Source organism: Aspergillus clavatus, genomic scaffold (assembly GCF_000002715.2).
Source record: "Aspergillus clavatus NRRL 1 1099423829736 genomic scaffold, whole genome shotgun sequence".
NCBI lineage: Eukaryota > Fungi > Ascomycota > Eurotiomycetes > Eurotiales > Aspergillaceae > Aspergillus > Aspergillus clavatus.
Genome location: NW_001517111.1, coordinates 203,589 through 227,130, shown reverse-complemented (window position 1 = coordinate 227,130; position 23,542 = coordinate 203,589). Strand labels below are relative to the sequence as shown.

At 48.6% G+C, this 23,542-nt stretch overlaps 8 protein-coding genes across 8 annotated transcripts, besides 10 other annotated features; 5 read left to right on the top strand and 3 right to left on the bottom strand.

Moving 5' to 3' along the window:
* Nucleotides 1-705: 705 nt before the first annotated feature.
* Nucleotides 706-2,992, bottom strand: ACLA_057770 (uncharacterized protein; the record flags this gene model as incomplete). The annotated part of the gene is made up of 4 exons (XM_001276546.1): nucleotides 706-1,377; nucleotides 1,442-1,928; nucleotides 1,989-2,055; nucleotides 2,122-2,992. The coding sequence occupies 4 exons, from the start codon at nucleotides 2,990-2,992 to the stop codon at nucleotides 706-708; spliced, it is 2,097 nt and encodes a 698-aa protein (XP_001276547.1).
* Nucleotides 2,993-3,660: 668 nt separating this feature from the next.
* Nucleotides 3,661-3,699: a microsatellite.
* Nucleotides 3,700-3,731: a microsatellite.
* Nucleotides 3,701-3,731: a microsatellite.
* A 957-nt stretch (nucleotides 3,732-4,688) lies between these two features.
* nop12 (rRNA-processing protein NOP12) lies at nucleotides 4,689-6,364 on the top strand (the record flags this gene model as incomplete). The annotated part of the gene is made up of 2 exons (XM_001276545.1): nucleotides 4,689-4,814; nucleotides 4,880-6,364. 2 exons carry the CDS (start codon nucleotides 4,689-4,691, stop codon nucleotides 6,362-6,364), a joined length of 1,611 nt encoding a protein of 536 aa, XP_001276546.1.
* Nucleotides 6,365-6,562: 198 nt separating this feature from the next.
* Nucleotides 6,563-6,594: a microsatellite.
* Nucleotides 6,564-6,594: a microsatellite.
* A 614-nt stretch (nucleotides 6,595-7,208) lies between these two features.
* On the top strand, nucleotides 7,209-8,134 carry ACLA_057750 (uncharacterized protein; the record flags this gene model as incomplete). The annotated part of the gene is made up of 2 exons (XM_001276544.1): nucleotides 7,209-7,535; nucleotides 7,601-8,134. 2 exons carry the CDS (start codon nucleotides 7,209-7,211, stop codon nucleotides 8,132-8,134), a joined length of 861 nt encoding a protein of 286 aa, XP_001276545.1.
* Nucleotides 8,135-9,312: 1,178 nt separating this feature from the next.
* Nucleotides 9,313-9,332: a microsatellite.
* Nucleotides 9,333-9,437: 105 nt separating this feature from the next.
* On the top strand, nucleotides 9,438-10,784 carry ACLA_057740 (uncharacterized protein; the record flags this gene model as incomplete). Its single annotated transcript, XM_001276543.1, has 3 exons — nucleotides 9,438-9,598; nucleotides 9,683-9,920; nucleotides 10,008-10,784. The coding sequence occupies 3 exons, from the start codon at nucleotides 9,438-9,440 to the stop codon at nucleotides 10,782-10,784; spliced, it is 1,176 nt and encodes a 391-aa protein (XP_001276544.1).
* A 2,801-nt stretch (nucleotides 10,785-13,585) lies between these two features.
* ACLA_057730 (HNH endonuclease signature motif containing protein) lies at nucleotides 13,586-14,868 on the top strand (the record flags this gene model as incomplete). The annotated part of the gene is made up of 3 exons (XM_001276542.1): nucleotides 13,586-13,988; nucleotides 14,035-14,357; nucleotides 14,416-14,868. 3 exons carry the CDS (start codon nucleotides 13,586-13,588, stop codon nucleotides 14,866-14,868), a joined length of 1,179 nt encoding a protein of 392 aa, XP_001276543.1.
* Nucleotides 14,869-16,176: 1,308 nt separating this feature from the next.
* ACLA_057720 (GPI anchored serine-threonine rich family protein) lies at nucleotides 16,177-16,919 on the bottom strand (the record flags this gene model as incomplete). The annotated part of the gene is made up of 2 exons (XM_001276541.1): nucleotides 16,177-16,649; nucleotides 16,706-16,919. The coding sequence occupies 2 exons, from the start codon at nucleotides 16,917-16,919 to the stop codon at nucleotides 16,177-16,179; spliced, it is 687 nt and encodes a 228-aa protein (XP_001276542.1).
* Nucleotides 16,317-16,356: a microsatellite.
* Nucleotides 16,366-16,525: a microsatellite.
* Nucleotides 16,379-16,440: a microsatellite.
* Nucleotides 16,920-18,030: 1,111 nt separating the features above from the next.
* Nucleotides 18,031-18,060: a microsatellite.
* A 516-nt stretch (nucleotides 18,061-18,576) lies between these two features.
* ACLA_057710 (CCCH zinc finger protein) lies at nucleotides 18,577-20,364 on the bottom strand (the record flags this gene model as incomplete). The annotated part of the gene is made up of 2 exons (XM_001276540.1): nucleotides 18,577-18,720; nucleotides 18,793-20,364. 2 exons carry the CDS (start codon nucleotides 20,362-20,364, stop codon nucleotides 18,577-18,579), a joined length of 1,716 nt encoding a protein of 571 aa, XP_001276541.1.
* Nucleotides 20,365-21,152: 788 nt separating this feature from the next.
* Nucleotides 21,153-22,089, top strand: ACLA_057700 (DNA-directed RNA polymerase III subunit RPC25; the record flags this gene model as incomplete). The annotated part of the gene is made up of 6 exons (XM_001276539.1): nucleotides 21,153-21,332; nucleotides 21,394-21,490; nucleotides 21,548-21,634; nucleotides 21,685-21,748; nucleotides 21,809-21,986; nucleotides 22,045-22,089. 6 exons carry the CDS (start codon nucleotides 21,153-21,155, stop codon nucleotides 22,087-22,089), a joined length of 651 nt encoding a protein of 216 aa, XP_001276540.1.
* Between the last annotated feature and the right edge of the window lie 1,453 nt (nucleotides 22,090-23,542).

Below are 23,542 nucleotides of genomic sequence, written 5' to 3'. Positions count from 1 at the left end.
TGTCAGCATCTGCGGTTGTAAAACGAACAGGCCTGATATTCTACGGTCCTTTGTCTAGAGAATCATCGAAACCATGAGGTTTTTTTTTTGGTAATCGAAAGCAGCCAGTAAGGGACAGATAGGGTCCTCCAGGCAAGAGACAGACAGTAGGCGATAAAGACTCGGTGACATTTTACCTCATCTGGATATGTACATGATTCAATCGATAACTGTGCATCTTTGCAAAATATGGCGCGAGAGCGAACCTTTCTGATCCTGCTCGAGAACACATCCTGACTCCATCCATCAAATAAACTCCTAATTTCCTTTGCCCATCTGGGGGAAAAATAGATATTTCACGTAGGCCCCATGCAACCGAAGCAGAACACCTCACACCTAGACCAACAGACAAAAACCGCACCCAGGCCCCAGCAGACTATGTATTGTGTGGTAGACACTTCCTGGTACACCCATGAATGCACCCATTCGCCAATTATTCACAATGCTCAAAGAACGAAAGGAAGAAGATTAGACCAGCCACCGTTTTGAAAAGATGTTTGGGAGAGCAGTGAGATTCGACCTTGTATCTCTCAGTCGTACATGACAAGCCATTCATACATAAATTCGACTCTACAACACTTGGCACCCTATACAAGCTCCCACCCAGACACTCCTGGACATAGGAGGAAGTGAACACAAAGTTCGTGGTTAGAAAGAGGAAAGATCCTACCGGGCTGTCATTTGACCGGAGCCGGAACCAGTGAGTATCCCCGACGACGAGTGTATAGAATTAACCGGTTTTGGAGGTGGGGGAGGCGATGAATCTTGTTTTGAAGCAGCTGAATGGAAAAGCCCAATTCGTGCGGGTGGTGGTGACCAGGCGGAGTTGCGAGGCGATGCTGCCTGGGGAGCTCGATGATCTAACGTAGCATACGAAGATGGAGGTGGTTTTCGTACGTCCAGCGGAGAGGAAGTTAGTGATCGAAACCCAGATTTGCGTTCAGCCTCATAGTCGGGATGCGCGAACTGCCCAAAGCCATGATGCTGGTGGTCCTGTTCTGTCCCGTACGGCGTGTTATTTGCTGACGAATTCGCAGCCGAGGGGTTTTCCGCAATCGTCGACGCCGAGCCATTGGGAGCATTGATGTCCACAACGCGTTTCTGAGCAGCTGGAGTTGTAAAGGACGAGTTATGTGGATTTTCAAATACGCGACTCTGTGGTCTCGGTGGTAATTGTTGCTGTTGATGGATGGGATGTTGCGGGTTGGCCCATGGAGTTTGTTCTAAGAAAGCCTCCTCTGCAGCTGTGCGAAATGCGTTCGAAGACATGGCTGGCATTGCCCCACGTGGTAAATGTGACGAAGCATGTGAGATGGGCACTCGCGTTTCGATCGAGATCTGCGCGCATGCATGTGTTAGTTCCAAGCGGTACAATTTCAAGGCTTCACCGAGACCGACTTACGCCCATCTTTTCCATGTCTTCGTCAAGCTCGGAGGGCCGCGCAGGTGACAATGATGGCGCGGCTGGGAAACCAACATATTTGGCGACACCGGCCATGATAGACACTTCTTGGTTGTACGCAGTTTGATGTGCAATCTGCTGTGAACGTCGGGTGGGGAAAGGTATGTAGTGTTGTGCGCTGAGCTCTTCTGTCTTGAATCGATCGTGTTGAATAGCGTAGAATTGCTTGCTGACGGCGCTGGAATGCCTCTCACGAGTGTCCCGGATCCGTTGGAAAAACGTACTGTGCGTCTGAGTCCGCTCCGCCAGACTCTTGTTCATCAGAGCCTGGAGACGATATTGGAACAGAGTGTGTTCGTATTGAATCTTTGCATCACGGTGTCGCTTCACACACTCAAGTTGTCGCAGAAACTCAGGATGGGTCGGATTAGGTCCGGTGAGCATTTCCAATTCCCGATTCAGTTTGGATATCCTTTCGTCATATATCCTACGCGAACATTGTCAGCGGCCGGAAGAGGAGCAGAGTAAAAAAAGCGGCGAAACTCACTTGTCGCGCAAGGTTGCAAATTCCTTCTCCAAAACTGCTAAAGACTCCATGGCGGACATCCTCTTAGCTGCTATGAGTCCTTGTCAGTATGCCCAAGTAATTTGCGATAAAATGGAGCAGGAGAGCCGCTTACATTCTTCCTCAAGTTTTGCAGCCGCGTCGCCGTCATCGGCGTCGTCCGCGCGCTCTGCTTGGTCATCTTCTCCTTCATCACCAGGGCCCTCTGCACCAGTATCAACAACACCGCTATCAATGTCATCATCAGCGGCATCACGGGGTTTCCGCCCTTTTCGTTTTCCCTTTTTGCCTTTCTTGCCTTTTGCTGGTGCTATGGGTAAGTCGGACTCGGGTATATCATCGGCCGGAGTATCTTCCTCGATGGCCTTAGACGATTCTTCAATTGGCTCGGGGGTCAGGACGATATCATCGGCAGGAGGGTCACTCAGTTCGCTTTTCACGGATCCACGGCGCTTCTGAGGTGGCTCATCGTCACCTGACTCTGCTTCAAATTCCTCAGCAGATTCAGGCCGCTTGCGCTTCTTTCCAGCTCCTTCGGATAGTGTAGAGTCTTCCAGGTCTGGCAACACTTCGGTGAGGTCGGTAATCCCATTGGGCTTTGAGCGAGGCTTGGTGGGGGAATCCTCAAGATGCTCGTCCTCGATCTCCGCGTCGTCATATGTCGTGGACTGAGCCAATTTGCTAGGACTGGGGCCATAGCCGCTTACAACGATGTTTGTTTTGCGAAAATGGTTGGGGGAATCTTCGATGCGCTCCGTTTCAGCCTCCGAGTCGTTCTCGGGCGCCAACCTCTCGGGCTTGGGGGACACGTCATAGTCCGAGGGCTCATTGTCCAAGTCGTCGTCGATCTCGCTCAAACTACTTGATCGTCCATCATCCATGAGCGAATCATCTAGCAGAAGATTTTCATCGCCATTGGTGAGAGTAGCGTCAAGCCCTGTTGGCGGGCCAACAGAAGCAGGCTCTCTGCTCTCGGCCACCTCCATGAGCAATCGCGCACAATGTTCGCAGTATTCAGGGAGAAAGAGAAAGGGAGATTCGACAAAGATAGGTAGATGATGTAGTATAGGTTGACAGACAGTTCGTAGGGTGAAAAGTCAGGCGGTCAGGATTGTCAGAATGCGGGCTTGATCTGCAACACTGGATAGTACTGTTAGAGAGGTATTACTGCAGGGGATGAACAGCAAGCAGGAGAGCACGAATGACAGCAAAGAGAGGACTGAGGGGCCTTCGAAACATAGCTTGTTCGGGCTGCTTCCTGTCTGCAGAGACGAAGGCGGTGCGGAGATTTGATCATTCTGCTAGCAACCCGGAACACACCCCGGAATCACCAGCAGGTGTCAAAGACTGCGCGGTGCCAACGATCATGGAGAACAAACTTTTGCAGATGGACTCAGACAGTTGGGCTATAGAATAGACCAGATGAAACCACCATTTATGCTTCGAACCATCAAAAAACGTACCAATCAACAATGCGCCAGCAGCGAAACAAGTAGTGACAACACTGCCCGCGACCGAGCACGATTCACTTAGCCACCGCGCTCACAGGGACAAGCCACAGGAACACAGGACTAAGATAAATCCAGCTGGAAGTAGTTGTCCCAATCCAACTCAGGCAAATATCTCTTCAAGAGTATCCGGAAGCGCCGTATGTAGGAGGATGGAGAACGTAGGAAGAGGAGGAGGAGGAGGAGGTGGTGGTGGTGGTGGTGGTGGTGGAGGTGGACTTCAAGAAGCGGGCGATACGACACTGCAGCGCGAAAGGAAAGGCGGCATGGATAAGAGGAAACTTGATGAGGATTGCGAGTAATGGATATTGAACAGTGGTATCAAGAGCACAAGAAGCAGAAAAAGATCGACAGATGTGCAAAGCAGGCTGCTGGTGCTCCAGAACTGAACGGTCACCTGGGAGTTGGTAAGAAGGTGAGGGAGAGTCGCAGAGCAAAAGCAACTCTTTTGCTTGTCGCGGTATTCCGGGGCGTATTGCTGTTTCTGCCGTATTTTTATTTCTTATTTATGGCAAGCCAAAAGAGCCTCACCGCCCTGGTATCGATAGTTACACGTCATGTGACGAGCGCTCCAGAAGCACCCTTTGACCGGAAATATCTCCTACATGATATTCTAGGTAAGGCACATTTCTGGACTAACGAGATATATCACAAAAAGCGATCCCATTCTTCTGTTCTCAATCCAAAACTCGTGCCCAATGCCCGATGTTCGTGGGTTATTACCCTCGAGCCATTGCTTCCAGTGATATCATTGCTGCTAACAGCGGATTATCTCTCCCCGTTCTCCGTGCGCCTGCTGATAAATAAATGGGCTGGGCACTACAGACTTCGAGGTACCTGTCCTCAGATGTAGGGTAAAGTGGTTTCTCGGACATTACGATCAAGTAGCCCCGCAAAATATTACAAACTTTGAAAAAGAGTCCCCTGATAGCAGAATAAAGTAGAAGGAGAATTGGGTGGTCACAGATGCAATATGCCTGTTGGCTGCGTGGGCAGTTTGCTGATAACCCGAGCACGTGACCTTATCAAGCTCCGGTCGCCAAGATAATTTTTTTGCCAATGTAAAAAGACTGTCGCGAAAAACGACGGCAGACAGAGGCAGCAACCAACCATCAGCAATTGACTCGTGTATTAATTATCTGATCAGAAATTATTGAGTGAATTGCCTCACAAAATGGGGAAGAAAAGCAAGACACAGTCGAAGGATGTCGCCCAGTCCAGCAAGACAGATGCCTCTTTACCTTTCCTCAGCGGAAGTGCCTCCATTGACCCAACTCTGGCCTCACTGTTCGAGCAAAGTGTATGTGTTCACTTGCTATGATTCGTGGACCTATTACTAACATTTCTCCATTTGGAATAAATTAGGCTGGCCCAGTGAAAACTCCTGTTCAGACATTCATTCCTCAAAGCAAGGATGAGGGAGAAGACGAAGAAAACGACGAAGAATTGTCCGAGTTAGAGGAGGACTCTGCCATCGAGGATGATGAGGATATGCAAGATGCCCCGGAAGACGCCAGTGAGCTCGACAGTACGCCGGTTCTGGAGACCCAGGCAGCTTCAAGCAAAAAGCGCAAGAGGGTTGCTGCGGAGGAAGTGGAGGAAACTTACATGCGACGGATAGCAAAGGAGGAGCAGAAGGAGGAGGAAAAGCGTCGTGCGGAGAAGGCGAAGAGACAAAAGGTGGAGGAAGAAAAGGATGCCGAGAAATCTGCGGATGAGTCCGCGGATGATGACGAGGAGAGCTCGGAGGATGAGGAAGAAATTACCGTTCCCAAACATGAGAGTCAAGGCGGCGACAAGGCATCTACGGAACTCGAGAAGAGCAACCGTACCGTGTTCCTCGGCAATGTCTCGAACGAGGCCATCAAGTCCAAATCGGGGAAGAAGACTCTGTTGAAACACCTGGCTTCGTTCCTCTCCACACTGCCAGAATCTACAGGGCCTCACAAAGTGGAGTCGATCCGTTTCCGCTCTGTGGCTTTTGCCAGTGGTGGAAAGGTGCCAAAACGAGCGGATTTCGCTAGACGTGATGTTTTGGATGATACTACGCCAAGCACGAATGCGTATGCCGTGTATAGTACGATCCAGGCGGCGCGCAAAGCTCCTGCTGCTTTGAATGGTACAGTCGTGCTCGACCGCCATCTCCGTGTCGACAGCATTGCGCATCCGTCCCCGGTCGACAACAAACGATGCGTGTTCGTCGGCAATCTGGACTTCGTGGACAACGAAACCAACCCAGACGACGACGAGAAGAAGAAAAAGAAGAGATCAGTTCCTGCAGATGTCGAAGAAGGCCTCTGGCGCACCTTCAATGTTCAAACGAAGGGATCCAAGGACAAGAGCTCATCCAGGGGTAATGTCGAATCTGTTCGGGTGGTCCGTGATCCTATCACGCGTGTGGGAAAGGGATTTGCCTATGTCCAGTTTTACGATGCCAACTGTGTAGAGCAGGCGCTTCTACTCGACGGCAAGAAGTTCCCACCCATGCTGCCTCGCAAACTTCGTGTCACGCGGGCGAAGAAGATCTCCAAGAAGCGTGACGGCCCTGAGACTTCTGCTAGAGACCGAAAACTCGGAGAAGCGTTCACGACTCTCCAAGGTCGCGCGGGCAAGCTGTTTGGCAAGGCTGGTGCGTCCCAGTTCAAGGCTGGAGAAAGAAGGTCGGTTGCCCAGAACTCGGTGGTCTTCGAAGGCCATCGGGCCACCGAAGGGAGCGCATCACGCATCAAAGTGAAGACCAAGAGCCGTGGCTCCAAGGGCAAACCCAAGAATCGGAGTGCCAAGCGAGCTGCGGCCTACCAGGCTGCTGGAGGACGTAAAGGAAAGATTGCGGCGAATGCAGCGAAATAGGTGGTCATTCTGTGAGATAACTGTGGCATATTTTGTCTTATTGTGCATTATTTTCTTCCATTTGGGGCTGTTTATGAAGCATCCACAAAAAAGCCCAGCGTCTTCTATACCTCCTTTCGACGTGATTGAAAGAATATTTTCTCTGAAGTGACCTTGGCAGTGCCGGTCTATTATCAATCGATCCTTGTATTGTAGCCAATATATATATATATATATATATATATATATATTTGTTTCAGTTCCATAGCACTTCTGATTCCTGACTCTTCAAAGAAACTCCAGATAGCCATGGCTGACGTCATCTGGTGCCGCTATATATGTTGTCTTATCAGCCAACAGTGCAAAATGAGGATCATTACGACTTCAATTCACATACCTCGTTCAATTGTCAGATACAAGGGGCTGCCCTCTTTCTTAAGGTTACCAAATTACAAGATCAATGCTATATGGCTGATTCTGATCAGTGTGCTGCCTGTTCATTGAGACTGCCTTGTTTGATGTTTACGTTCATCTCAGCGCTCTGAATTTCCCCGCCTCAACGTGGAGATAACAGCAGTATCAGCACAAGACTGCTATAAGCCCAATCCAATAACACAACCAGTCCAAGATTCTTGAATTTCACTATCAATATCTTGTGGCTACTGAGTGAGAGGATTTTCTTGAAGAAATACTGCTGCTTAACTCAGAGTCAAGTGGTGTCGCTTTTGTATTGGTGCCTAGGCTGGTTCGAAACATCAGCCAGTTTTGACAGTCTCGAATTGGCCTTGCTGCGCTGCAATACTTGATTCTCGATATATTCATACAGTCGTGCAATTAGACGATACTTCCTATTGTATTATCCATCATGAATCACTTTCGCGGTCCCCGTCCACCACCATTCCGCGACTCGGACAACCCGATGACCCTTTCAGGGGAACCTGTCGACGAACCCACAGTCACGGAGACCGAACCGGAATTCTTCTATCCGGAATTGTTTGATGTGTTCAAAGTTCGCTATCTTTTACAATGGAAGATTGTCGCAGCAGGCTTGCCAGCGGAGATTGTGGATTTGATACTTGAAGCTGCGGAATATTGGCCTTCCGTGGAGACACGAATGGATACTCCGAGGTTCATCAGGCAGGACCGTGATCAGATCTTGCTAGAGACAGTCCCGTTATGTCATGATGAGAAGGTATGTTGATTCCTACAGGTGGCTCCCACCCTTCGGGCGTGGTTCTCCCCATTGACGACTTTTAGATCCTAGAAGATGCCTCTCCGAAGATTCTCCCTCATCGGACTATACATCCATGTCGCAAAATCATATTCACAATCAAGTCTCATGATCAGGGCTGGGGAGGTGGCCCTAGAGGCGACACCCCCTTCCATGGGTCCTACACCTGGTTCGATACCGAAGTCATACACACTGCATCACGACATGATAGCGATGAAACAGGTGGGCAGCAGGGCGCGGAGGCAACGCGGGAGGGAGAGACCAGTCACCAGAATTCTCACTACTTACCGGGGCCTGACAGAATCCAAGCGAACAAGACCGCAGTGCCGGAGACACAAACCTATCACATTGTGTGGCATTATCTTGACAATATTGACAGCAGGTCGGCAGAGGCAATGGAGATTGAGCATTTATCTAGTCGAGGGCGGGATACACTGGATGGACGAGTTGTCCGGACGTTGGAAGTTGGAGATTCCATTGCTGTATGGGGGCGAGCAAGATTCCCTGGGTGGTCGAATCACGTTGAATACATGTCTGTCCGGGTATTCTGGGCTGTATAGTGATTTGATCTCACAAGGTTGGATGGATGCCCTTAATATGAGCCGAGGAGGAATGCAGTTGACAGCATCGTTTGAGTGCGTATTTGAGCGCCTTTGATATATCATAAGAATGAATATCATCTATTTCGAAAGATCCAAGTGACTCGAGAGAACCAAGGAAGTAGTAGTCAGTAGTTAACTTATGTATATCTAGTTGTCACTTTGTTCAGTAGTGACCAAGTTGATCGACATTGACACCGCAGAATGGCAGCCTTCATGCTCAGGCAAGCACAGGAAAATGGCCTCATTCCCCATCGAAATCACGCAATTGCGCCAAGACCGCCATATCCCGCAGCCAGAACACTTGAATATAAGCAGCCTGCATCCTCCACCGCGACAACGGACGGCAAGGAGAACTTTTCTACAAAGAAACGGATACGAATGTCGCCTTGACTCTTTTGCCTTATCCGCCTGCTCCATCAGGATCTCGCGTGGGAATCCCCATGACGCCCCCAGCTCCAGGGTGATGGTGACAGTGACACACCCTAAGGCCCTTCTAACCTAAGTTTCACGCCCGACCCCGACGGAAAGCGACCCCCGGCGATTCTCCCACACGGACAGTCTGGAAGTGGGGCCTTGATGCGTCGTTGCACAACGCTCATTGTTCAGCCACTGAGCGATCAGGAATGGAAGCCCGTCAATCGCCGATTGATGCTCTCCGCCGGGGTTTGAGGATACAGGATGTACACTGAGAACGACACAGTAATTGGAGTTGAGAGACGGGAAACGGCGTCTCAGGGAGGGTCATCGCTGCCTGCTCGGCCGCTTCCTCTGCTCTCTTTGGACGGCTGGGACCCTATCTTGATAATGGATGACGGATCATGCGCTCTCTCGCCCGAATCCCTTGCTCTGGCTTCCTTTTTGGGCGGTTCTCATCGGTTCTCGCCTGTCCTCACATGGGATGGATAGGCGGTAAACAAGTGATTCTGTGGCTTGATGAAAGCCAAGAAGATATGGGAATGTGGTTCTATTGCTTTGCTCACGTCAATCTGCCCCGTTTTCTCTTCACGAGATCTCTGGTTGAATCATCCCCCTCTTTGACCAGGGGAAGGAGGGACGACGCTCGCTAGCTATTAATATTCTGCTCTCCTCATTAAATCCCCATTGACCTGCATCTTCTTCCTACGATTTCTTCTTGCACTCTACTCTACTCTACTCTGCGCGAAATACCCTGATAGGAATCCCCTTCTTCTCGCCTTTCTCGAATCAGGTTCATCTTTTGACATCCCAGCACAAGAACTCTTCCTACTCATTGATCCTCACAATGAGTCTACCTCAAAAATGCGCTGCGGTCGTCGTGGGCGCCGGTCCTGCTGGTCTGGCTGTTGTTGGCAACCTGCTGGAGAAACAGGTCGGGAAAGTCGCCTGGGTTGATCCCTTCTTTCAGGCAGGTCGCGTAGGCAGAAAATACCGCGAGGTTCCTAGGTGAGCTGCACTCTACGCTCTTGCGGGGGTTGAGTGAGGTCAAGCTGGAAGTTCGCCTGGCTCACTGTATATTGTCTTGAACAGCAACACGAAAGTCTCTTTCTTCCAGGCATATGCCACGGGAGTCCAGCCGTTTCGCGCAGTCGTCAGCAGCTCACGCATTCCGAACGCCTTCACAACGTTAGCCAAGCTCGATCAGGATAAGACCTGTCAGCTCGAACATGGTGCAGAGATGGTTGAGGCCCTTACAGAAGGCATTGTCAAGATGGATCGCGTAGTTCAATGTCGGGGCCTTGTCGTTGCAGCCAACTTGGCAGAAAATGTCAGTTTGGGACCATCCGCGCGCTTCTCAAGGAAGACGTTTTGGAGAAAAGCAGATCCTCGGCTAATATATTGCGCGCATCTCTAGACTTCTTCTTGGACAGTACGGATCAAGAACCATGAAACCTCGGACGAGTTTGAGGTTGAGACACCCAGACTCATCCTGTGCACGGGATCATCCCCGTCGACAGGGCCAATTCCTGTGCCGGGGCACAACATTCAGAGGCTGGACCTCGATGTAGTGCTGAAGCCCAGCGAACTCTCCTCGTACCTTCCCCGGAACACACCGGTCACAATTGCGGTAGTAGGAGCCTCACATAGCGCAATTCTATCGCTCCTTAATTTGGTCGAATTGGCGCGCAGCTCCCACCCTCAGCTTCGGGTCAAATGGTTTACCCGCCATCCTCTTCGGTATGCCGAATTCATGGACGGCTGGATTCTCCGAGACAACACCGGCCTCAAAGGTCTTGCTGCAGACTTTGCCCGTTCGCAGCTTGAAGATCAAGCCCTGCCGACCTCTGAGGCAGGTCGCTTCATCACCAAGGTTGACTGCGGTAATGGAAAGGAGATGGCACAATTCAAGTTACAGCTACCGCTATGCTCTCACATCGTCCAGGCCATTGGATACACACGGGATCCCCTGCCAGAGCTGTCTGCGAACGGTGCGGCATTGGAGCCAGACTTTGACCACGAGACAGGTGGCTTCTATGACCAGAATGGACGAACCATCAAAGGCTTATACGGAGCCGGCATAGCATTCCCAGAGCGGACGGTTGATCCACATGGCAATGTTGAGTATGCCGTCGGTTTCTTCAAGTTTATGAAGTTCATCAAGCGGGTGTCTCCTCAATGGGTTTCCGCATAAAGGGTTCGGTTTCTTTATTTCTGCTGCATGGTTACTATTTCGTTTTCTGCTGGTCGGCGATACCAGTCAAGCTGTTTAGTTTGTGATACTCCTCATACCATTCCTGGAGCTGTGCTCCTCCTTTTTCCATTCATAGTCTTAATGAACTATTATCATCCTCCACTTTCGGCTACTACTGGAGTTCATGGATGTCAACTCCAGACATATCCTTGATCCGTGATTCTAATACAGACGTTCTGGTTATCTCTGATTACAAACAGTTATCACTCGAGCATGAGTGCTAAGAACCGACGCTAATCGACTAGAGTATCTATTGGCTGTTATTGGCTTCTACTCCCTAGCTCTGCGATAGACCAAAGCACCGTCATCACCAGGCAAACAAGCACGTCATTCTAGGCTGTTTCAACAGGGACGATAAGACCTGGCCAGACGGATATTTGTCTGAGATAGAAGCCCTAGTCGGTTTATCAAAGAGCTTCTATTCATCAAGGGTATGCGATCCAGTCAATCTTCAAGGCAGGCTTCCAGCCTGGGTGTACGGACTCCGTAACATGACAGTAACCCATGTATCAAGGTACCGACCCAACCATACATGTACCAGATCGTCATTACATACATCATCGATCCCGTAACAGCAGTGTAAAGATTATACCTGGGTCATAATCATGTATGGTAAGACTGCATACACAATCAGAACCTATCAGGTTCCATCTTTGTATTCCACCTGCAGTATGCATACATCTACACATGTGAACTCCAACTCTCGTGCATGAACACCTGTGCAACCTGCATCTTCCCCCTTTTTCCCCCCCCCCATTCCTGCATGAAAAGGGGACAAGACTCGATAATGATATCAACAAAACAGTTAGCAGGATTCAGGAGCCTTTTTTTTTGTCCCACGCCACTTCCGTGCTCTGTACAACTCCATAGGGGTAAGTTGGTGGTCAATGCTATGGATCAGCCTCAGCGAAACCCCCGTCCTTAGTTAGAATCAGGATACCAGGACCCCAGGTCCCAGATATATTGGATATGAGGATCGGCTCGTCTTTGTCTGAGTTGGAACCTGGGGGGGTTAGGACTTAGGGGTCTTGTGTATGAGCTGGGCTTGGTTTAGTGTTGAGCTAGCTGGATATGCTATATGCTATGGAGAATAGAGATCTGGATTCTTCTTGCTAAGATTATGGAGTACTCCGTAAGAGTTGAGTGAGAAGAACTAGTACAGAGTAGATCTTTAGTATCTAGTCCGTTGCCATGATTTCACTCAGACACAATTCTTACCTACACAGTATCATGGTATCACCTTTATCCATCTACCTTAGTAAGCGCGGCTGGTGCTACGGAGTACTGCAAAGTACCTAATCTTCCATCCCCTGCAGGGATGATGACATGGAAATAGACTCACTCTGGGTTCAATTGACCAAGGCATTTTCTTTCATTCATATAGAATAGCAGAGATTATTTGTTCATCATCTGTTGATGAGCTTTCATTTCCATTGCAATGGATCTCACAGAGGACTGACAGTGTTGATTGAGGCTTGAGATGGTGGGAAACCCCATAATAAAATATGGTGCCTGATACCTACCAATTACCCCCAATTTACCAGGCTGTTTCAGGGGATGCACCACATGGAGATTTCCATCTCCTCCTATCTCAGTCTCACTGCTGTTCAGTGCATTTGGATAGAGACCCAGGGTCATCGTCTCAGCAGAAATTGAACAATTTCCACTCCACAGTGGATAGACTAGTGGATGAGAAGCTGTACACACTATGGAGGTAGGGATGGTATTTTAAAATGTCAGAATGTCAAAATATCAGGCATTTTGACTGTTTTTATCTGACAAAGTATTTTTGTTAGAAAAAGTGGATTTTACTAGTGAAATAGGGGGTGGATTTAACTTAGGTAACTTACCCCCTATAATACAAAAAGAAGTACTCCGTAGTAGAAATTACTAAAGATAATATAGAAGATATAAAGATAATAATAATATAGATAAAGAAAGGAGGAAGTAAGAGGATGATCTAAGCTGGCTATTTCAAAATCACTGAACACTGCTGCAGGATATATATCTGGATGCAGTTAACATCATCAAGAAAGGGGGCACATGGAACTCCTTGCTTGCCACTATCAGAAGCCAGATGCAGCTCCGACAGTTATCTATTGAAAACTGTTTTCAGGATGAGGAGGATATCATTGTTCAGGGAAATGAGATGATTCCCTTGTCGATACGCTTTTGGTTTCGTCGGCATTATCGTCCTCAGAGTTCGCTTTGAAGCGCTGGGTTCCATACCTTTGATCCGGCAGCTAAGCCAAATTCAAGGAAGAAGGCAATCAAAATTTTGACCACGCCGACCAGTAATGTCCTCATTTTATGTTTCGTACAGTATCTCGGGAGCTCGTTTAGGACCAAGCTTAGGATGAACTCAAATATAAGGAGTTTATGGGCAGACCGAAATTGCGCAGGAGAGAAGCCTTTTCTTCGTCCGAGTTTTCTACATATTATTCGGCGTACTCACTCTGTTATGATATCGAGGATCAATGGATCATGGGCCAAGCGATCTCAATGAACAAGGGAATAGTAGCGAAATTCATGACTGCTCAGCAGAGAAGAAATAGTTACAGCCCATATTGGAGTGGTCAATCTGGGATCTTAGTCAGCATGCTCCCCAAGATGGAGACGGCGAATGATTATTCCGTCTTCGAGGTGCGCCCGGCGACCTCTGTCGCTGCTCCCTCACAACTTCACACGATGGTACAGCGATGTGACGGTGCCAATGCTCGCAAGCAGGCAACCTAGTCGAAATGGCGCTCTCACTTCGCGTTCGCCGGCATCGCTCGTCTTTGGAAGGAGTTATTGTTCCTTCCTCACAGCCTTTGGCCCTGGAGGAACGGGATCTTGCAACCCGCATTTTCGACGAGATTATGTTGCAATTTGAGCCTTCTCAGCCAACTGACAGCGGCTATTATCCGGTGACTCTGATCAGACTCATGAGTGTCGAGATTTCTGAGAGAGACGAATTTTTGAGCTTCTTCTTCTCTTTTATCCATCAAGACTTACTTGACGAGGATGATGGGCGAACTGGTCTCGGCCAGGTTTTATCAACCCTTGCTCCTTTCCCTCACTTGCCATCTGAACAAACAGACGCTTTAAAGGAAAGTCTTGTTGCATTTGCGAAATACTTGGTGGATAATTTTTTCTTGCCCTGTAAGTTCCAGTCTCTACGTGGGCCCAGCACACTTACCGTCCTCAGTAAAAGCGTCGGCAGGTAGAACTCCTCAACCTACCCCAGCTCTTTCCCGGTCGACAACATCCGAAGTTGCCATTGGAACTCCTCAACGGGTCTCGAACCTGCGCAAATCCTGTCTCATTCGTGACCGGTACCGATGTGTCATTACTCGGAGGTTTGACGCCCAAGAAGCGCAAACCCGATACAAGAGGGATGGACGCGATGTGAAGGATGATGATGGCAAGTCACTGCTTCCGGAACGTGACACCATGGCCTACTTGGAAGTCGCCCATATAATACCCCACTCGCTCAAGTCATTCACGGGCGACGGAGGCGATAGGAAACTTGTAAGGGACATATCATCGCCAATCACCCGTCCATAGCTGACCTGCGGAGTCGAAGCAGATTGCCCACAGAGTCCTAACGATGTTCAACCCTGGCGCCATTCACTTGATTGATGGCGTTGATATTGATCGACCAATGAACGCGCTCACCCTAACGCATGATCTTCATAGGCTATTTGGTAACTTTGAAATCGCCTTCGAACCGGTTGGTACCCAGCCGCATACCTACAAAGTTGACTACGTAGAGTCGGATCGCATGGGTCGCGTTGAAAAGCTCCCCGTCACCGTTAGCCTTTTCCTCACGCCCGATCGAAGTGTAGATCCGCCTTCTCCTCAACTTCTCGCAATCCATAGTGCTATCGGACGTATCCTTCATCTCAGCGCTGCTGGTGAATATATTAATGATTATATTCGGGATTTAGAGGAGATGAAGGGTGGTGAAGTGATGCAAAACGGATCTACACGTCTCCATGATTATGTTTGGTTCAGGCTCAGGGAGACGTCTGTTTACTAGAATAATGTTGAATGCTCTCCAGGCAAAATTGTGGTGTTGACTCATCGTGACGTAGTAAAGTATAGTCCTCAGCAACCTCAGCCTACTCATCTGGACCACTTGCCTTGAACAAAACGGCCGAGTGACTCTCGAGAAGAGCTTAAAGTAGTTTTGTTTGCACTATGAGCTTTTCAAATCTTAAAAACGTGATGAAAAGCCTTCTGGATGACGGAAAATATGCCGACATGACAATATCTTGTCAAGGACATGACTTCAAATGTCACCGCGCCAGTATCTGCTCTCAATCACCCTTCTTTGAAGCCGCTTTCAACGATGGTTTCAAGGTAAGTACAATCGTGAATCTTCCTGCTAAGTCATGGTCACACTCCTAACAAACATGATCAGGAAGCAACGTTATCACGAGTCAACCGACCGAGGGAGGATGGATTGTTGAGTGGCAGGCAACCTGTCAGGCACAGAGGAGAGTTTGACTGGTTTGCAAGGAACCTTCCAGAAACCGAAGTTCAGTCGTACAGCGGCCGTACATGACTCATTGTTTGATACAATCACAGTCCTATACCGTCCTGTAAGATACACGGGAATATTATTATTCCGCGGCTAGTCCATATTTGTACTAGCGTCAGATGCGAGAAACAATCGAAAGAAGCGAGACCCTGGCGGCGGTGTTGAATTCTACTGTAGAATGGTTAAACGCTCAGTCCATGTCAAAATGTTCATCCCGAACAGTGCCTGATTATTGTCTATCTCAGTCCCCTGGTCTCCACGCGAACCACGCTATCTGTCTCTTCATCTTGGCAAGCAGATCACTCGGCTACATTGGTCTAGCGGTCTAGCCATCAGCCTCAACGCCTCTTTTGCCAGTAGAACAGGAATGGCTTCAATAGTCGACACACATGCCAGACACCTAAAGATTTTCTACTCCCCTCTCCTCAGGCGTTGCGAAAAATCAAGTCATTCATTACAATGTACACATATCTACATACCATACAAAAATTTGCCCAAACAGACAGTTTCATCCGTCTGATCCAAGACTAACGACGATTAGGGAACGCGATCAAGAAAAAAACCCGAAGCATTGCCCAAATGGAATAGAAAAAATAAATGGACAAGAAAAAAGATGTCGCGCCTTTTTCCGTTCCGCGAACCGAGCAAAGTCACAGCAGATTCCCCAAATGGTCATCCGACATGCTTCTCCTAGCTGGCCGAAAGAATAAAGGAAAGCAACGCGCCCGAAGCTATATACTAAAGCGTAGCGAACTGATCGCGGTAGCGTGGCCCAAACCGAAGATGCCAGAAACAAGTGTTCATTTACACAACAGCAATGACACCCAGAATGAGGGCCATCATGCCACCGGAGATCCGGTTGATGACGCCGCCATTCGAATTGGGGACCGAGGTAGGCGGAGAGGTGGAGGTGCTGGAAGCAGTGGTTTTCGTGGAATCGGAAGTGGAGCTCGAAGAAGAGCTGGTGGAGGTCGAAGAGGAGCTCGAGGTCTGGGTGGTCATGGTGGTGGCAGTTCCAGTGGTAGTAGACTCGGTGGCAGTCCCAGTGGTAGTAGAGTCGGTGGCAGTGGTCGAGGCGGTCTTGGTCTTGGTAGCGGTCGCAGTCGCAGTCGCAGTCGAAGAGGTTGCGATGCCAGTAGCGCCAGCAATGGTGAAACGGTTCAGGTAGTTAGACTGGGTGGGGTCATCGTCGGAAATGATCTCGACGGTGTAATCAGGGCGAGCAGCAATATCCGAAGGGACAGACCACGTGTAAGATCCCGAGTTAGGGATGCTCGCTGGATTAGTCAGTCTCATATGCACGACGCAGAATCATGCCACTGGAGATACTTACAGACAATGGTGCTGCCAGAGCCGGAGGTGAAGACAGAACCCCATTGAAGCATCAGAGTAACAGTTCCCTTGGTGGTGGGAGTCCAGGTCAGAGCCGTGGACTCACCGGCAGAGAACTGGTAGCCGTTGTTGGGGATGTTGAAGGGGTTGGCCTTGGAAGCAGCAGCTGCGAGGGTCGCAAGAGCGCTGAGAGACAGGAAGAGAATGGAACGCATTTTGACAAAGAGTGAAGACGCTTCTATAAGGGTTTCCTGAAACGGTAGTAGAGTGGGAGATTGCTTCGGCGAGAAGAATGTAAAAAAAAATCCCACAAGAATGAGCGATGAAGATGTAAAGCTGAATATATAAGTATGGTGATGAAAAGAATGGACTCTGACTAGAAAGACAGATAGGTAAATATGATGCAGCGATCGACTGGTATGAACGACAGACAGGGAACAAAGAAAGAAAAGAGAAGAAGAGGAGGAAGAAGAAGAGAAGGAGAGAAAGAGAGTAGGAGAAGGGGGAAAAGGAGCGAGTAATAATAATAATCATAAGCAGCTCGATCAGCGCATCTTTGCTGGGTATCAAAGATTTCGCGCCAGTGAGGAAGCCACGAGCGATACACTCATGGGGGACAGCCAATAGGAGGAAGTCGTTCCCAACGAAGTCCAACATGAGTTAGTGGGCTGGAAATAATGGACTAGACGGGGCAGAATGGGAAAATAGTGCTGGAAAGGCGTCCGAGTGTATCAGTATAACAGACTGGAAGAGAGGCCATATCATGGAACTAGTCCGTGTCAGCCCTTAGTCGTCACTTAGCCTCAGGCACTAACTGTCCCGCAATATCCAGTCATCCAGTCATCCCAGTGAAACGCCCGGTCCGGACTCCAACAGGCGAAGCTAATTGTGGTCGATAGTCAACTGATGGCTTGAAGTTGGTGGCGATGCGCCGAAGAGCCATGGTAATGACGGCCGAGGGTTCCTGAACCTCCCTGCGCCCGGGGAATCGGATCAATGATCAGAGAGGAACCAGAGGAATGGTTGGAAACGAGAAAAGTGGTCAAGATGATGGTTCGTTGGAGGTGGGCGACTCTGGATCTTGATATTTATTTTTGGATGCAATCTGGATCTGAAAGCTGGGAGCCTGGGACAGTCCGTGAGTCCCTTAGTCCCTTAGTCCATTAGCCTGTTGATATACAAGATGGACGGATGCGTTATCTATTCAGACTTTAGAAAGAGGACTGAAGTGATGTCTTGGAGATCTGGGGGAAGTTGATGCAGTATGGGGTACAAGTGTGGAATAGGGATGATTTGTGTTTTCCGCGCACTGTGCACATGATTTAAGATACACAGATACACAGATACAGAGATACATATGCTGATGATCTTTATGCAACCAAGTTACTCCATACTAGGGCGTATCTAAGGTGGATATTGTATCAAATTGGTTTGTATTTCAGTACCTGTTTCCAGAGTTCATAGAAAATGGTATCATTCAGTATTGTAACATTACCAAGCTGTATGTTAAATATGGTTTCCTTCCATACACCGTAAAATACTGACCAATATCACACAGATGGATGACTGAGGATTTCTCCAGCTCAAGGGCATACAGATGTTGAGATGGCTCATAAATCGTAACGATTCTTTCCAAAATGCCTGCCAATCGTATACTTAGAGAAATTACCCATTGAAAAGAGAAAAAAAAAATCTTCACATCTCATGGAGTCATTATGGACATCCTGCTTTAAAAGCAAGCTTTATATAGGTCAGTACCATGATATGTGCAGGGACCTTGGATTATTGTGCCAATTGTGAAGCGAAGAACCAAGGTGCTGGTGGCTATCAGATGCTAGCCGCTGCATCACTTGGCCCAGGCTGAAGAACTCTTTAGTTCTCAGTGCCGGTCTCAACGGGAGTGGGATTTTGAATTGCCTCCGTGGCTTCGGGAGCATTGAGGAAACCATTCTCCCCCAGCCACATAATCACATCCATGGTTCGTCGATCCTCCTCATCCTTTTGGCGCTCGACAAGCTAAGGGTAGTGAATCAGCGATGACACAAATAGAGACATGGGATCCATTTAGAACTGTCAAAGAGCACTTACGGCCTGGAAAAGCCCCTTCCGTCCCTTCTTCTCGATGGGTTTTTGTTTAGGACCACGCCCCGACGTCTCATGCGAGTACTGACAATTGTCTCCTCGCGAACATCGCCCATACCGAGCGAACTGGTGACACGGGTTCTTTTTGTTCGCTCGGGGCGGTGGTGGTACTCGCTCGGGACCTTCTCGCCGAGAAGAAATCTCCTCAGGAGCAGAATCATTGTCACTTTCGTCCGAATCCGAATCCGAATCATCGGAACCGCTGGATGACGTCCAGTCACTGCTATCCGACGTATCAGAAGGTGACATGGCAGAATTCTTCTCCTGAAAGTCTACCAGATCGCCAGGTTCTGGTTTCGTCTCAACAGCAATAGGTACAGCAACACCATCTGCCAACGCTAAACCTTGATCAGGATCAATTGAGGTATCTGGCTGCTCAGTTCGAGCAGCAGATTGCTGCAGTTGCTGACAAAGTGCTGCGTCCGTCTTCGTTTCGATGACATTTTCAGACTTGACCTCTTGGATGGTAGACTCTTTGCCCACGTCCATCGTGCCCTTCTGAAGTTCTTCCACCCTAAGCCGAGCCCGCTCAGCCTCCGCTTCGGCCTTGGCTACGCGTTTCTGCTCTTTCATGAGCCTGAGTTGAAGTTTCTCCGCCTTGCGCTTGGCTTTCGCAACCTTATCGTCGGGATCCGTGAGATTGCTGGGTCGATCACTAGGTTTAGCTGCATCCTTTTGTAGTCGTCTTTGCTCCTGCCTCTCGGCCTGTTTCTGGCGTAGAGCTTCTTCGCGAGCTTTTCTCGCCTCTTCCAAAGCCTTCTTCTTTTCTTCAATCCTTGCTCTGGTCGGATACCGTTTCTTTCGCTCCTCAATCCAGGCTGCGATATCCTCGGGTGACTGAAGGGTAGTCGTCCGTCCCCTGTATGTAAATCGCAACGGCGCTGCAGCACCGGCACCAGCCGGTGCTAGCCTGGACTCTTCATCCACGTCATCTTCTTCCTCACTCGATTCGTGTTCTTCCGTTTTAGGTGTAAGGCCCAATTGGTTGTGTTTTCTCTTCTTCTTTTTCGGTTTCGGTGCATTATCGGCTGCCGGAGGTGGTTTCACGGGCAGGGGATTACCGAAGCTTGGGACCGCGGGCGGTGCAGGGACTCGTGGTGCCACTGGTTGCGGCTTGCCCCCAAAGGCCGAAGCACGATCACGCTTGGCACCATGCTTGGTCGGGGCCTCACCAAAAGACGGTTGGTTTCCATAAGCGTTAAACTGTCGTGGTGCTCGTTGGTTTCCCCGCTGTGAGCCGGAGAAAGACTGGGCAGATGAGGATGCATCAAAACCCCAACGTATAGGCGGGCCCATCATCGGCGTCTGCATAGATTGGGTCGCATGCTGATTCGGAGAACCGAGGGAATGATATGCGGCGGTGGATTGTACATTGGGAGAGGCGTAGGATGCATCGTAGCTTGCTTGCCGTTGGTACGGAGATCCAAGTGCTGTCGAAGGTTGCGAAAATTGTTGCGGGGAGGGAAAAGAGGATGCGTTGGAAGGATGTTGATAGCCCGACATTTGAGGAAGAGGCATCTGTGGTGTCGAGATATTGTGCGAAGCAGTAGGAAGCGGTTGAGGTGGATAGTTGGTATAGTTCATCGGCGTATAACCAATACCTGATGATGTTGTCGTAGAATAGGTTGGTCCATGATTGACATGAGGGGCAAAAGAGCCTCCGCGACCAGCACCTCGATTCCCATGTCCTCTGCCGCGACCTCTATTATACCCACCAGAGCCTCGTCCCCCCCGCTGGCCATAGGGACTCTGCCCGTACTGTGAGGGCCCAGGCGGAAAAGTCCGCTGAGACTGTTGCTGTTGCTGAGACGGAGGAGGCGGGGGAGGAGGAGGGAATGAAAATCCCTGGGGACTCATTGCGGGAAGATCTCTGCCTACCCTCAGACGAGTGACAGCATTAACGCCATCATTTCACACCATCTTGAGGATCATCCGAAAAACTTAGTTCGGGCCTTTTGATGGTTCGGCTGATCGCCTCATTAGCACCGAAGCTCAAAGCTGTGTTGTTCCGTTCCGAAACCCGCACTTGACATGTAGTATCACGTGATGCTGGATCTGTCTGTCAAGAAAAATTTCAAGAGAGGATCCGTAAGCTACGATTGGTTGAAACAGACTTCAACACAGCATCAGACAAATTTGTGATTATCATGAACCTGATATAGTTGGACGCAGGACTCCATAGGGGCGGTATCAAAGTCCTAAGCTGTTAATATGGGAATTGAGTCTCGTCTTCATCTTGCCTGTGGAACTGTGTTGAAATAGAAACTACTTACCTACCTACCTCACTGCTGCCCACATATTTCAACATGTTTATTCTTGTCAGTTGCAAATATCCCTCATGCTGTAAATTGATTCTTGCCAGGACAGGGGAACTGACGTCGAGGCAGACAACCGTCTCGGATCTCATTCAGATCTCTCCTGAAGACTTCTCCAAGTACAGCGCTGTCGCCATAGAGGACAACATCAACGAGAAGTATGCAAATAAAGTATGGTCGTCACTCTTCTGACTCCATCAATCCCAATCATTAACATGCTCTATTACTGTAGGTCATTCAAAAGATTGGTCTCTGCATTGGGTTCTATGATCTGTTAGAATCATCAGACGGATTAATCGGTCATGGTACCGGCTTAGTTAATGTCAACGGTACGTCTACATTGTCTGTCAGATGAGAGGAATATCGTTCTGATTGATCCGCTACAGTGAAGTTTCGACTCATTGTCTTCCGACCTTTCAAGGGTGAGATCATGCTTGGAAAGATTTCCAGCGCCACCCAGCAAGGGATTAAGAGTATGTATGGCCATAACTCCGGTCATCTGACACCTACTGATCCATGACAGTCGGGGTTGAATTCTTCAATGATATCCTTGTCCCGCCAGATCTTCTGCTAGATGGTGCTCGTTTGTAAGCTACCCTCATTTTGTGGAACTGTGTATGGACCCTTGTTGACTCGGGGCGAAACAGTGATATTGCCGACCAAGTTTGGGTCTGGGAAAACGAAGACGGCTCGACATTCTATTTTGACATTGGCGAGGTTGTCCGATTTAGAGTTGAGATGGAGGAATGGCATGATCAGATCCCTAATGCCCCAGATCTCGGTGACGGCGCGGCAATTGAACGGAAGCCCCCTTACTCCATCATTGTAAGCATCGTCTACACCCTCTTTCATATGATACACCCGTCATCTAACAAGAATACAGGGATCTATGCAAATGGCTGGTTTGGGACCTGTATCCTGGTGGTGATGGAAAACCGGATGGATCAATCCGCTGGCGAAAAAAGCGCGATTGGGATGCTCTTCATGCGATTTATGCCTTGCTTATGTACATAACGATTAGCCTACTACTGGGCCGGGTTGGAGTTAATGATAGAGGTAGGGGTGGTAATTAAAATGTCAAAATGACAAAAAATGATGTGTCATTTTGACTTTTTTTTTGACGAGGTAATATTTTGTCAGAAAAAGTTGAATTTTACTAGAGCCACTACCGCGGCACTGCCCATGTTGCCATATGCTGGTGGATAACTATCTAAACATGGAATGATATACTCAAAGTATATTTTGATGAGGTGGTCTCATATCCTAGTCAACTCTACTTTACCTTAGCTGACTTCTAGAATCAGGTGACAGAGAAATCTATATAACCTGATTGGTTGAATTTTGAAAAGCTGCTCTCCCATTACCTAGTTACAGGGTGGTGCCCTCTTGTTTCACGTGACATTTTTTATATTATGGCCAGATATTTGACGTACACCACCCCTAGATAGAGGACTACCGCTGAACACATGACGACCATGAAATGACTGCCATTCAAGATAACCACCGGTATGGTGCTTATAAGCAAACATCAAAAGAATGGCGCGATATCTCCTGCGGATGAGGAAATGACAGTAGAGTCGTACTGGAACAATCACCTCATCGGAATGTACGCCATTTGTCAGGACCCAGGGGGTACCGTGGACATGGGAGCCATAGTAACTACTCTATGGGCAGTAAGCTTACAAGCCGCCTCCCCATTTGTCATCAGTCATCACAAATGCATTGGCATGAAAAGAGGCTGAGTTGCTTACATAGCGATGGCTGGAAGATTAATTATCAGCTTCTTTTTCATTCTTACTTTCTTTCTAGAGTGACATTCTCTGCATAAAGATTACCAATTGAATCAATGATGGCTCGGTTAGTACCGGAAACGTTGGTCAGATGGGTATGAGATCCGCTCTGTCATCCTATGGTTCTTTGCAATTGTTGCAGTGTAACGTAAAAGAAATTCGGCAGAGTTTAGTTAGGCTCTGAGGGTTCAAAGACTGTAAATTTAGGAGACCGAAAGACAAAATAACATCAGCATTATTATTAGAGAATCATTGTTGTACAAATGAAACAACTGTCAATAATCATCAGGACAGTAGGTAGGAGTTTGGTTGATTATTAAAAAAACACGAGGAAGTCAATGTGGCGTTTTTTAAGTATCAGATAGCAGGAGTGATCTCACATGGATTAGATAAATAGTAACAAATTTCCCTTGCCGATATAAATTTTTTAAACTCGGTGCCCCTCTCTTATCTTTTTCTTCAAGCGCCCGCGGTCTCGAAAAGTCATAAGTAGATAGATATAGCCTTGTTGCTGACCTATTTTTATTGTTTCTTTTTTTCTCTCTTTTTTTTTTTTACCATCGCTTGTGTCAATAGACTCATCATCTCACA